Source organism: Lithobates pipiens, unplaced genomic scaffold (assembly GCF_037356315.1).
Source record: "Lithobates pipiens isolate NorthernLeopardFrog02 unplaced genomic scaffold, aLitPip1_a1.2 Scaffold_23, whole genome shotgun sequence".
NCBI lineage: Eukaryota > Metazoa > Chordata > Amphibia > Anura > Ranidae > Lithobates > Lithobates pipiens.
Genome location: NW_027507785.1, coordinates 220,750,582 through 220,765,362, shown reverse-complemented (window position 1 = coordinate 220,765,362; position 14,781 = coordinate 220,750,582). Strand labels below are relative to the sequence as shown.

At 43.8% G+C, this 14,781-nt stretch overlaps 1 protein-coding gene across 1 annotated transcript in view; it reads left to right on the top strand.

Moving 5' to 3' along the window:
- The window catches only part of DPYD (dihydropyrimidine dehydrogenase), a 2,051,548-nt gene extending 2,037,483 nt beyond the window's left edge, over positions 1–14,065 (top strand). The window contains exons 22-23 of the mRNA XM_077452870.1: positions 951–1,091; positions 13,585–14,065. Coding sequence (XP_077308996.1) covers positions 951–1,091; positions 13,585–13,755 — 312 coding nt within the window. The 3' untranslated portion in view covers positions 13,756–14,065. The remainder of the gene's footprint in view (positions 1–950; positions 1,092–13,584) is intronic.
- Positions 14,066–14,781: the final 716 nt, after the last annotated feature.

Here is a 14,781-nt window from a genome sequence, read left to right as displayed (position 1 = left end):
AATTCAGATCACATGTGGGCTCTATCGGACTTTTTCCATCAGAATTTCCGACGCACAAAGTTTGAGAGCAGGAGCTAACATTTTCCAACAACTTCCGATTGTGTGTAGACAATTCTGATGGACAAAGTGCCACGCATGCTCAGAATAAATTAAGCTATTGGCTACTGGCCCGTTTATAGTCCTGACGTACGTGTTGTACGTCACCTCGTTAGGAACGATCGGATTTTCCAACAACTTTGTCCGACCATGCGTATGCAAGACAAGTTTGGCACAAAATCCGTCAGAAAACATCTGATGGATTTTGTTGTCGGAATGTCCCACCGTGTGTACAAGGCATTACTTCCTCTCCCAGTCAATAGCCATCTACCAGCCCTATCTCACTAACTACCCAAGTTTAATTACTATTACTGTGTATGCCTTTTGTTTCACTCAGAGATTGTCTTAATTATTATTCTACTAAAACTCTGTTTATTAGTACTGCTTGAGCTGGTCATACATGGATTGAAATTCAGCCTGGACCAGATGAATTTTGATAAATGTAATGGTAGGTTGATTGTACCCAAGTCAATACGTCAATCTACTTGGGTACAACCACCCTGTTGGATTTTTCTGCATGCAGTTGCCAGCGGCTATATCTTTCACCAAAGCAGCTCAATAAGTAAAAATTTGAGTCTCCAATTCTGCAAAAATTTACAGAAGGTTGAGTCTGAAATTATCTTGAAATCACTCCACTCATTCATAGTGGCCAGGAAAGTTTGTGCATTGTACTTGCTTGGTAACAACCAGTCTAAAGATAAGGCAAAGTAAAGAAACATGAAAAGTTTAAGGAAAGGTAATAATTTCCAACTGTGTAAATGACTAGCCTATAGTAAATCTGAGCAGACAGAAGAGATAAACAAAGCCTATGTTAAATAAAGCAAGTTAATATGTATTGTTTCTTGTTTTTGTAGGATGTAATTGGCAGAGCGCTTCAGTACATTGGATCATATGGTGATTTAAACATAAAGGAACAAGTTGTTGCTCTTATTGATGAGGAAATGTGTATTAACTGTGGAAAATGCTACATGACCTGCAATGACTCTGGTTACCAGGTAAAAAAAAAAAAAAAAAAAAAATGCTTGAAATCAATGTGGAAATATGAAGCTCCAACTAAACTTTTTTTCTGGCAAACTAATAAAACCTACAGCTAGCATGTTTTGTAATTATGAATTGATTGCACAATGTGTCTATAATTATTTTATTTTAGCAAAGAGCTAAAAGTTGGGGGAGCATATATTTTTCTTTAGGAAGTCAGAAAGGCGGTGTGTTCTGGTTTTAACCAAAGATGTGGGTTGTTGCCAAAAATGAGGACAGGGTAAAACCCACAGTAAAAGCACATTATGTGCTGTATATTCACCATGCTACCTTAAAGTATATGTAAACCCTCACTTTGTAAAACAACCCATTCCGTTTAAAATAGAAATAAAAGGAAAAACATTTATGTACAAATATAAAAAAAAAAAAAAAAATAAACATTATAAACACATATGTTCCTTTTTTTATAAGTGATCACATACCCTCTGTTCTCAGCTGCATAAGAGCTGGGGGAGGAGAAATAGGAGCATGCTGAGTTTCCCAGTGAATGGCTGTGCAGGGGTGGGGTCAGGACAAGCTTGATCATTAGAGAAGAGCAGCCCAAGTTCCCAGCAAAGCCGACTGAACTGACTGAACTCACCATGGTGTGTTCTCCTGCTTAGTGTAGTCAGTTTTTAATAGGAAAACAGAGGGACTGGCAGGGACATCAGGGTTTTCACACAAACAAAGCAATACAAAAAGGATTGCTTTTCATACAAGTATATGGTACAGGAGGCACATATCAGGAATATGAAATGTTGGGTTTACATACTCTTTAATATATTTTCGTCTACAAGGGAAACATTTCCTATTACATTTTTTAATGAATGTATGTGCTCAAACACATTTAAAAAAAAAAGGTTTCTCAGCTCAGCTTCCCAGAGAGCACTCTCTATACCAAGTCACAGAAAATGATACAGTCTTCAGCAGCTGTCCATTAGCAGTTTGGAGGAGGAAGGAAGTGGGAGCAGGAAAGTGGCTTGCTGCTTTAAAGTTTCGGGACTGTGTGCTAGTCCCGGTCGGCAACAAGTACACAAATGTGGCTTTGAAGTTTTCTGCAAGGTAACTGAGCCACTCTGAAACCAGAAAGGGGGGCTATCATTTAGGTAAAAAGAACAAGTTAAAAGGGTAGCCTACACTGTTAGTATATTGGGGAGATTTACAAAATCTGGAGCAGCTGTCTGTAGTAACCAATCAGCTTCTAGTTTTAGCCAGTTTATTTAAGCTTTGAAAATGAAAACTAGAAACTAATTGGTTTCCATGCACAACAGCTCCAGATTCTGGCTGCCACCGTCTTAGTACATTTGCTTGTATATCCCAGCAGTAAAAATTACTTAAATTAATTAGGTGTTTAAGTTACAGCCCTGTAATCAATACCTCTGGAGTTGCAGCAGTCATACAGTATCTCAAATATATGTCTATACAAAACTGGATGTAATAGATTGGATATGAACATGGCTACAGACAGTTCTGGACTTACTTAAACATTCTATAGTTGGGATACCATGAGCTAAATTCTAAGTGCAAAATGAAGATACCACCATTTGACAAAACACATTGATGTTTTCTGCTTCTCTTACTTTCTGCTAAAATAAATAATGGCAAGACAACGTGAACAGCCCTCTTTGGAAAGTAGACACCCCTAGGTCATGTTTTTGGCACTTTTTTGGGAAATAAAGAAACATGCTGATATTGAGCAGGAGAAAACATGGAGCTTTGTAATGACGCACTGGATACAACACATACGGGTCATATAAAAGGAGGTGGTGAAGGAGTTAATGTACAGGTCAAATACAGTGTGAAAATGAAGGTGAAGGATCTAATGTGTACATGCGCAGGATAAGGGAGGTGAAGGACTAATATACAGGACACATAGACAGAAACGATGCAGATGGTTTAGACAGTAATGTAGGAGAAGAATGTAAGCGTCCAACTTTACTTGCAGCTGCCATTATTGTTCTGTGTTCAGGAATAGGGATGAGCTTCGAGTTAGAGTCGAACTCATGTTCGACTCAAACATTGCCTGTTCGCCTGTTCAGCGAACAGTGAACAATTTGGGCTATTCGCGGCAAATTCGAAAAGCCGGAACACCCTGTACAAGTCTATGGGAGAAATCTAAAGTGCTAATTTTAAAGGCTAATATGCAAGTTACTGTCCTAAAAAGTGTTTGGGGACCTGAGTCCTGCCCCAGGGGACATGGATCAATGCAAAAAAAAGTTTTAAAAATGGATGTTTTTTCAGGAGCAGTGATTTTAATAATGATTAAAGTGAAACAATAAAAGTGTAATATTCCTTTAAATTTCATACCTGGGGGGTGTCTATAGTATGCCTGTGAAGGGGCGCATGTTCCCGTACTTAGAACTGTCCCTGCACAAAGTGTCATTTCGCAAGGAAAAAAAGTATTTTAAAATCACTTTGAATTGTCGGCTCCCGTAATACAGAGAGTGGTCTCTGTATTATGGAGCCAACAATTCATTCATTGATAATAAAAAAAAAGCGTGGGGTTCCCCTAAATTCAATTACCAGGCCCTTCAGGTATGGTATGGATATTAAGGGGAACCCCGCGTCAAATTAAAAAAAAAATTTGACGTGGGGGCCCCCCTAGATATCCATACCAGACCCTTCAGGTCTGATATGGATAATAAGGGGAACCCTGCGTCAAATTTAAAAAGAAAATTGACGTGGGGGTCCCCCTAAAAATCCATAACAGACCCTTTATCCGAGCACGCAACCTGGCAGGCCGCAGGAAAAGAGGGGGGGACGAGAGAGCGCCCCCCCCCCCCCGAACCGTACCATGCCACATGCCCTCAACATTGGGAGGATGCTTTGGGGGTCTGTGACCCCTCAAAGCACCATGTCCCCATGTTGATGGGGACAAGGGCCTCATCCCCACAACCCTGGCTGGTGGTTGTGGGGGTCTGCAGGCAGGGGGCTTATCAGAATCTGGAAACCCCCTTTAACAAGGGGACCCCCAGATCCCCCCCCCCTGTTTGAAATGGTAAGAGGGTACAAAAGTACCCCTACCATTTCACAAAGAAAGTGTAAAAAATTGTTAAATAAGACAAACACACTTTTGAAAAATTCCTTTATTAAAAAAAAAAAAAAAAAAAGATTCCAGCGGTGCTAATCCACTCTTGATATCCAGCACTGGATGATCATCTCCCTGGGGTCCAGCGATGGCTGATCTGATCCAGCGACGGGTGATTTTCAGTCCAGCGCAGTCCATCCATCCATGCGTCTTCTGTCTCCACTGAAGAGACACTGCGGGGATCCCAGCGCTGACGTTTCTTATCTTAGGAGGGCGGGGCCACCCGTCACCTGACCCCACCCCCTCTGACACTGGTGAGGGAAGCCAGGGGTTTCCCAATGACGTATGGGTGACCCCCCCTTCTGATGTAAAAGAAACCTGCGTTACATCAGAGGGGGGCGGGGTCACCCATACGTCATTGGAGAACCCCTGGCTTCCCTCACCAGAATCAGAGGGGGCGGGGTCAGGTGATGGGTGGCCCCACCCTCCTAATATAAGAAACGTCAGCGCTGGGATCCCTCAGTGTCTCCTCAGTGGAGACAGAAGAAGGATGCATGGATGGACTGCGCTGGACTGAAAATCACCCATCACTGGATCAGATCAGCCATCGCTGGACCCCAGAGAGATGATCATCCATCACTGGATAGCAAGAGTGGATTAGCACCGCTGGAATCTTTTTTTTATTTTTAATAAAATACACAGACCCCCAAAGCATCCTCCCAATGTTGAGGGCATGTAGCCTGGTACGGTTCAGGAGGGGGGAGCTCTCTCATCCCCCCTCTTTTCCTGCGGCCTGCCAGGTTGCATGCTCGGATAAAGGGTCTGGTATGAATATCTAGGGGGACCCCCACGACAATTTTTTTTTAAATTTGACCTAGGGTTCCCCTTAATATCCATACCAGACCTGAAGGGCCTGGTAATTGAATTTAGGGAAACCCCACGCTTTTTTTTTATCTTATCAATGAATGAATTGTCAGCTCTGTAATACAGAGAACACTCATTGAGTGTTCTCTGTATTACGGGAGCCGACAATTCAAAGTGATTTTAAAAGACTTTTTTCCTTGTGAAATGACACTTTGTGCAGGGACAGTTCTAAGCATGGGAAACATGCGCCCCTTCACAGGCATACTATAGACACCCCCCAGGTACGAAATTTAAAGGAATATTACACTTTTATTGTTTCACTTTAATCATTATTAAAATCACTGCTCCTGAAAAAACTACTGTTTTTAAAACTTTTTTTTGCTTTGATCCATGTCCCCTGGGGCAGGACCCAGGTCCCCAAACACTTTTTAGGACAGTAACTTGCATATTAGCCTTTAAAATTAGCACTTTAGATTGTGAACGTTCGAGTCCCATAGACTTTAATAGGGTTCTAAAGTTCACACGAAGTTTAGGTCTGTTCGCAGGTTCTGGTGTGAACCGAACAGGGGTGTGTTCGGCTCATCCTTATTCAGGAACTAATGAATGGCTCGTCTCATTCATCAGTTCCTTCTTCCTCTCTTTCATTCATTTTAAGAGGAAGAGGAGAGCTCTCATGGTTTGCATCATGTGCTGGCTGTGATTGTTGTATCTATGAGCAATCACTGCAATGCTAAGGTAAACAACCATTCAAATTGTCTCTCTACACTAGGGATGAGCCGAACACCCCCCTGTTCGGTTCGCACCAGAACCTGCGAACAGACCTAAACTTCGTGTGAACTTTAGAACCCTATTAAAGTCTATGGGACTCGAACGTTCACAATCTAAAGTGCTCATTTTAAAGGGTAATATGCAGATTACTGTCCTAAAAAGTGTTTGGGGACCTGGGTCCTGCCCCAGGGGACATGGATCAATGCAAAAAAAAGTTTTAAAAACGGCCGTTTTTTCAGGAGCAGTGATTTTAATAATGATTAAAGTGAAACAATAAAAGTGTAATATTCCTTTAAATTTCGTAGCTGGGGGGTATCTATAGTATGCCTGTGAAGGGGCGCATGTTTCTGGTGCTTAGAACTGTCGCTGCACAAAGTGTCATTTGTGCAGGAAAAAAAGTCTTTTAAAATCACTTGCGGCTAAATTGTCGGGTCTCCGTAATACAGAGAACACTCAATGAGTGTTCTCTGTATTAGCCGACAATTCATTCATTCATTGATTAAAAAAAAAAAAAAAAAAAAGCGTGGGGGTTCCCCTCAATCAAAAGGCCCTTCAGGTCTGACATGGATATTAAGGGGAACCCCGTGTCAAATTTTAAAAAAAAATTGACGTGGGGGTCCCCCCAAATATCCATACCAGACCCTTCAGGTCTGATATGGATATTAAGGGGAACCCCGCATCAAATTTAAAAAAAAAATTGACGTGGGGGTCCCCCTAAATATCCATACCAGACCCTTTATCCGAGCACGCAACCTGGCAGGCCGCAGGAAAAGAGGGGGGGACGAGAGAGCGGCCCCCCCTCCCTCCTGAACCGTACCAGGCCACATACCCTCAACATTGGGAGGATGCTTTGGGGGTCTGTGACCCCTCAAAGCACCTTGTCCCCATGTTGATAAGGACAAGGGCCTCATCCTCACAACCCTGGCCGTTGGTTGTGAGGGTCTGCGGGCGGGGGGCTTATCAGAATCTGGAAGCCCCCTTTAACAAGGGGACCCCCAGATCCCGCCCCCCCCCCTGTTTGAAATGGTAAGGGGGTACAAAAGTACCCCTACCATTTCACAAAGAAAGTGTCAAAATGGTTAAATAAGACAAACACACTTTTGAAAAATTCCTTTATTAAAAATAAAAAAAATAAAAAAAAAATTCCAGCGGTGCTAATCCACTCTTGCTATCCAGCGACGGGTCTCCGGGGTCCAGCGATGGATGATCATATCCAGCGACGGGGGATCTCTCAGTCCAGCGCTGTCCATACCTCCTTCTTCTGTCTCCACTGCGGAGACACTGCAGAGAGCCGAGCGCTGACATTTCTTATATTGGGAGGGCGGGGCCACCCGTCACCTGTCCCCGCCCCTCTGACGCAGGAGAGGGAAGCCAGGGGTTCCCCAGTGACGTGTGGGTGACCCCGCCCCCTCTGATGTAACGGAAACCTGCGTTACAGGTTGGCCCCGCCCTCCCAATATAAGAAATGTCAGCGCTCGGCTCTCTGCAGTGTCTCCGCAGTGGAGACAGAAGAAGGAGGTATGGACAGCGCTGGACTGAGAGATCCCCCGTCGCTGGATATGATCATCCATCGCTGGACCCCGGAGACCCGTCGCTGGATAGCAAGAGTGGATTAGCACCGCTGGAATATTTTTTTTTTTTTTAATAAAGGAATTTTTCAAAAGTGTGTTTGTCTTATTTAACCATTTTGACACTTTCTTTGTGAAATGGTAGGGGTACTTTTGTACCCCCTTACCATTTCAAACAGGGGGGGGGCCGGGATCTGGGGGTCCCCTTGTTAAAGGGGGCTTCCAGATTCTGATAAGCCCCCCGCCCGCAGACCCTCACAACCAACGGCCAGGGTTGTGAGGATGAGGCCCTTGTCCTTATCAACATGGGGACAAGGTGCTTTGAGGGGTCACAGACCCCCAAAGCATCCTCCCAATGTTGAGGGTATGTGGCCTGGTACGGTTCAGGAGGGAGGGGGGGCCGCTCTCTTGTCCCCCCCTCTTTTCCTGTGGCCTGCCAGGTTGCATGCTCGGATAAAGGGTCTGGTATGGATATTTAGGGGGACCCCCACGTCAATTTTTTTTTTTAATTTGATGCGGGGTTCCCCTTAATATCTATATCAGACCTGAAGGGTCTGGTATGGATATTTGGGGGGACCCCCACGTCAATTTTTTTTTTAAATTTGACACGGGGTTCCCCTTAATATCCATGTCAGACCTGAAGGGCCTTTTGATTGAATTTAGGGGAACCCCCACGCTTTTTTTTTTTTTAATCAATGAATGAATGAATTGTCGGCTAATACAGAGAACACTCATTGAGTGTTCTCTGTATTACGGAGACCCGACAATTTAGCCGCAAGTGATTTTAAAAGACTTTTTTTCCTGCACAAATGACACTTTGTGCAGCGACAGTTCTAAGCACCAGAAACATGCGCCCCTTCACAGGCATACTATAGATACCCCCCAGCTACAAAATTTAAAGGAATATTACACTTTTATTGTTTCACTTTAATCATTATTAAAATCACTGCTCCTGAAAAAACGGCCGTTTTTAAAACTTTTTTTTGCATTGATCCATGTCCCCTGGGGCAGGACCCAGGTCCCCAAACACTTTTTAGGACAGTAACCTGCATATTACCCTTTAAAATGAGCACTTTAGATTTCTCCCATAGACTTGTACAGGGTGTTCCGGCTTTTCGAATTTGCTGCGAACAGCCCAAATTGTTCACTGTTCGCTGAACAGGCGAACAGGCAATGTTCGAGTAGAACATGAGTTCGACTCGAACTCGAAGCTCATCCCTACTCTACACAGTGTCTGTTGAAAGACCTTAGCAAAAGTGATGGCCGCTGATGGTGCTTTATCTAGTGCTGTTTATAAATGGCACTGGGTAAATAATCATCCCTCCTTTGTCATTTAAAGGTGTTTGGTGATAGTGAAGTGGTTAAAACTGTTCCACTGTTGGCTAGGGCTTTAATTCTCTACTCCACCCCGTAAAGCTTCTGTTTGTAAGCAAACCAGCCAGAATAGGTGACATCATTGATTAAATATGATACTGATCATACTTGGTCAATAGTGTCAGTCAGCATTCCCAGATGATTTGATTACAAATAGACACCTGCTGGGGATTGTTCATTGTGAGATGATAGTGCAGTGGGGGGACATCATCCGGCAGCAGGATATCTTAGTGACATGGCAACATTATTAGGCTGCAGGATCATTGTGGAAGCAGGCCATTATGACTGACAATGGATCTACATCATTGGACATGATTGACGATGGATTCATATCATGGGACATTGTTTAATTTTAGATTTAATTTTTCATGGTGTGGGTGTCTTCATTTGTTTTCAACATTTTTGGGAATGAGTAATAAGATGTGCTCATGTACACTGTGCACATTTCCCTTGGGGAGTTGGATATTTTCAGCCCCCTTATTATAAAGCACGCTTCTACATTCTTATAAGCCCCACCAAACAACCCCCCACATTCTCTAGGGGATTGGATGTGGAATTTAGGCCCTTGTCCCCTTAAAATAGAATTGTAAGTAAAACTTTTTTCATTTTGGATACAGTAAGGCAGAGTTATAACCTCTGTCAGATTATTTTGCCATCCGTGTGCCGTTGGGGAGATCTACTCTCATTTCCCACAACCACAACAGCACGTCAGTGGAAAATCCCTGCAAATCAAGGGAACCCATTAGGGCCTCATGATCACCCATGAAGATTTTTCCTCTATTACTGTTCTGGGAACAACCCATGTGGTATTTTCCTTTACTTTCACTTTTGATAACGGTTAAACAGGACAAATAGAGAGGGTGAATTTCCCAAACAGGGACACAGCAGATAATATAAACCTGACAGGTGTTTTAATCCCTCTCCACTCTGTCCAAAAACTAAAAAAGTTATGGCTTTAGTTGTGCTTTAACATGCGATAAAAAGCCTTGCTGAGGGAAAAGCGTGCCCACTCAACCTTGTAAAGTTTCAGGACAGGGGGGCTGCATGCTTGCTGCCCGACTATTCTTGGCAACCCAGGCTGCATGGCTGGAAAAGGGTTTGGATATTAATTGTAGGGGAGAACCCCGCTGCATTTTTTAAAAGGACAGCACACATTTAAAACAAAAGGAACATGGCATGGAGTTCAACTTAAAATTGATACCAGACCTTTATTTTTGCAGGCAGCCTGGGTAGCCAGGAAAGAGAGGGCAGTGAGCAACCAAGCTCCCTCTTGCAATGTATCTTGTTTCCATGTTAAAAGAGAAGTGTGGAATAGTACAAATAAATAACTGCACTCATCTTAGTGCTAGAAAAATGCACTGATTACTGTATAAATGACACTAGCAGGGAAAGGGTTAAACACTAGGCGGTGATGAAGGGGTTAAGTGTGTCCTGGGATTGATTCTAACTGTGGGGGGGGTGGGCTACAACTCACATGACAGCGATCACTGCTTCGGATGACAGGGAGTACCCCCGCCAATTAAATGGAACGTACATTCACTGATGTGCGCTGATGAGGCTGCCCTAATGGGCACTGATGAAGCAACACTGATGGGCACTGATGAGGCGGCACTGATGGGCACTAGTGAGGCTGCACTGATGCGGCTGCACTTATAAGGCAGCACTAATGGGCACTGATATTCTGCACTGATGGATACTGATTGACATTGATGGGGCTGCACTGATCATCAAAGCACTGATCATCAATGCCCTGATTAACAGTGTAAATGTCTGCTGTCACAGGAAAGTTGATTATCAGCTTCCCTCTCCTCACACAGTGACAGCGCTGAAGAAAGGAAATACTAACTGGCCTTTGTTTGCATGGGATCAGCTGTGATTGGACACAGCTCATCACATGATAGAGAGCCAATCTCATTGGCTGTTTACTCTGATTGTTGATGCACTGTGTCCATGGGATCTGCACACCCCAGGGGGCGCGCATGAGTGGCGTGACCAGGAGGATGTCATATGATGCCTACCCAACCATTAATCTACTATAGACTGGCTAGGAACTGGTTAAACGATAAATTCACCTTTTAAGAAAAAATTATAAATGCACATATTTTTCCAGGAAAAAAATGCATTTTCTTATTTTTTCCTGCAGGTTCCTGGAAATTATTGCACCCATGATTAGTGGATAAGAAGTGCAATGATCAGGCTTCTGCAGACAACCTCTGCAGCTTTCTACCCATAGCTTCATACCTATGGGCTGCCTGCTGAAAGCTGCAGGGCTACGAGAGTGCTCATCAGTGCCTTTGCAGTTCATTGAGAACTACAAGCTGTCATTCGCTGTGGCTGAAAGTAGTTGTAGTTCATTCATTCACAGGAAACTGTCCATGTGGGTGTTTTTAAATTGTGACAGCAGGTGTGGGGAGAAGATCCTCCACCCACTGTAACACCGAGGGAGGATCAGAGGAACTGGCAACATTGATGTAAATACTGCAATAAATTTTTAGAAGCCAAATGAAGATTTTTTTGTATGTACTATTTGTCTATGTATATCATCTGTTAAATGATTTTTTTTTCTTGAATACGGTCTTCAGAAACAAGTAGATTTCCATAGTTTAGCAAGAGTGGCATGGACATAGGGAGAGTACTAGATATCTACTAGGTCCAATTTGTCATTGTTTAACCACTTGCTTACTGGGCACTTAAACCCCCCTCAGTCCCAGACCAATTTTCAGCTTTCAGCGCTGATGCACTTTGAGTGACAATTGCGCGGTCATACAACACTGTACCCAAATGAAATTTTTATCATTTTTTTCCCACAAATAGAGCTTTCTTTTGGTGGTATTTAGTTACAGCTCGGAGTTTTATTTTTTGCTAAACAAACAAAAAAAGATGCAAAAAAAAAAAAAAAAAAAAAAATCATGTTTTAATAGTTTGTTATAAAATTTTGCAAACGGGTCATTTTTCTCCTTCATTGAAGTGCGCTGATTAGGCGGCACTGATAGGCTGCATTGGTGGGCACTGATGGGCTGCATTGGTGGGCACTGATGGGCTGCATTGGTGGGCACTGATAGGCTGCACTGGTGGGCACTGATAGGCATAGTTAAGGCGGCACTAATAGGCACAGATAAGGCGGCACCGATGGGCACAGATAAGGCGGCACTGATGGGCAAAGATGGGCACAGATAAGATGGCACGGATGGGTGGCACGGATAAGTGGCACGGATGGGTGGCACGGATGGGCACTGATAGGTACCACAGATAGATGGGACTGATGGGCACTGATAGGTGGCACTGATAGGTGGCTCTGATAGGTGGCACTGCTGGGCACTGATGGGCGGCACTGCTGGGCACTGATGGGCGGCACTGCTGGGCACTGATGGGCGGCACTGGGGTGCAGCACCTTTGAGGCAGATTTTGGGTGGCACTGTGGGTGGCACTGTGGGTGGCACTGTGGGCACTGCTGGGTGGCACTGTGGGCACTGCTGGGTGGCACTGTGGGCACTATGGGCACTGCTGGGTGGCACTGACAGGGGGGCACTTACTTTATTTCAGGATGGCACTGCGGGTGGCAGGTGGGCACTGGCAGGGGGCAGGTGTCCACTGGATATGCTGGCCATGATCGGGACTGATGTCCCGAACACGGCCGTCGGCGATCGGCTTTTTTTTTTCTCCTCGCGCTGACAGCGCGAGGAGGAATACTAGCCGATTACCGGCTCCGTTTTATCACATGATCAGCTGTCATTGGCTGACAGCTGATCACGTGATAAGGGGTTGGGATCGACCTCTTACACGGATCGGTGATCAGGCGAGTCTCACGGACTCGCCGATCACAGAGCGCGCCGCGCGCGCCCCTCAGGGGGCGCGCAGGCCGCTCGTAACCGGGACGACGTCAATAGACGTAGTCCCGGCAATCTAGGTCCACGCTAATGCCGTCATTCGGCAATAGCGCGGTACCCAAGTGGTTAAGCACCCTCATTTTATATCAGTATATTTAAAATGGAAAAGAACCAGATGACCTGAATAGGTCCAAACAAACCGTTGCCTACATTTAACCTCTTGCCACCCACATAGTGTGCATGTGCAGTGGCAAGGAGGGTGAGCTTTAACACACACACTTCCCACATATGAGTTCATGGAGAGCCAACGTTTCTGTGTCGAGAGTGCATTTAGGCCCCTTTCACAGTTTTTCAGGTTAAAAATAGCGCCTGTATACGGCCCCTTCAATCAATGGGGCAGTGTGGCTATACCGCCGGCAAAGCGTTGCTGCAGTGGCGCTTTGCGGGCGGTTTTAACCCTTTTTCGGCCACTAAAGGGGTTAAAACCGCCGCTAAAATGATGGTAAAGCGGTGCTAAAAATAGTGCCGCTTTACCGCTGACGCCCGCAACGTCCCAGTGTGAAAGGGGCCTTACTGTGTGCTCCTAGCACAGTGACTAGGGCTGGCATAGCTCCTGCTCTCTATTAATGATTGGGTAGAACAGCTTATCACAGTGATCATGTGATTGGACAGTCCTTTTCATCCTCGCAGGCATCAGAGCCCAGTTAAAGGGATGCTGGGTTGGGTGGGAAGGGGTCAAGGGAATTTATATTCTTGATCACCATCCTGCATAATGCACAAAATTCTGTAAACTCTGTATTCTAACTTGTAACTCCAATACTATAATTTACTTTTTACTTATTTTCTTTCTAGCTATCATACAGTATCTAAAACAGTAATTTTTCTCTTGAATTTTTTTTTTCCACCAAATTGTTGTCATGGTAACAATGTTGTTTTGTGCATAAGTCTTCAATAGGCTTTGCAAAGAAAATGTGGACACTTAATCTGGAGCACCATTGACCTTCATTAAAGTGACATCCAAACCATTTATTTCTATTTGCAGGCTATCGAGTTTGATCCGGTGACCCACCTTCCCATTGTCAATGACAGCTGTACTGGTTGTACTCTGTGCTACAGTGTATGCCCTATTATTGACTGCATCAAGATGGTTGCCAGGACAACACCTTACGAACCAAAGAGGGGCCTTCCCTTAACTGTAAATGCTGTGTGCTGAGGTGATTAGTTCAATAATGACACAAACATCAGTAATACCACTAATGACTTACTGTGTTGTTATGATACATTATTTGAAATCTAGTTGAGTTATGGAAATGATAAAAAGAGATAGTGATTTTTAATTACAAATGTACACACAGACCATTTTCAAATTAAAGTTGCCTTTCAGAATTTTAGATTAGCCTTTCAGAATTGTATCTAATAAACAATGTAAAGTGCCTGTGCATTTTGCTCTTGCAATTGTTGAAAATATCAAAACAGTTAATTTGGAAGAAACTATTAAATAAATAAAGCCATGTAATGCCGTCTGAGTGTCTTTCTATGTTCATATTTTCTTTGTAGCTGAGAATTGTCAGACATAATTAGTTATATGGTGGGGGGGGGGGGGAATTAAGCAAAGAATTACTGTTTGTATACAGACAGTAGATTTACAATGAGGATTTAACACTGGATTAAGTACTTTGTGCAGTGCATCCACTGATAAAACATAATGTATTTCTTAATCCCTAGTACATTAGGGTTTATAATGGGCACCGTGGAAGACAGCATTATTAACCAATTTAAATGAACTTGCCCTGTTTACTAATGTATTCCACATGTTTTCATCACATCCTGTCTCCATTATTTTCTTCTTACTCTACAGAACACAAGCATTTTCTAAAAACAGCACTTCAAAGCTGGTGCTGCAACTGTAATAGGCAATTTTTTTTCATTTACCAAAAAAACAGCATAGCACTGTGATTTTAACTGGGGTATGAGCTATGTTAGTTGTTATAATACTCCGACTTCAAGCGAGCATGGAACTAAAGCCTTTATATAGTGGTGTAATCTAAAAAGAGGAGGCACTGTACAATAGTGGGAGGAAGGTTGGGTTTACAATGGTGTGGAGATACACTGATGAGTGATGACTAGATCATTCCTTGCTCTGCTCCAGAGTTCACACATAAAGAATACAGAGCAACTATAATGCCGCGTACACATGGTTGGACAGCAAATGTGTGATCGGAGCTCATTGTCGGAAATT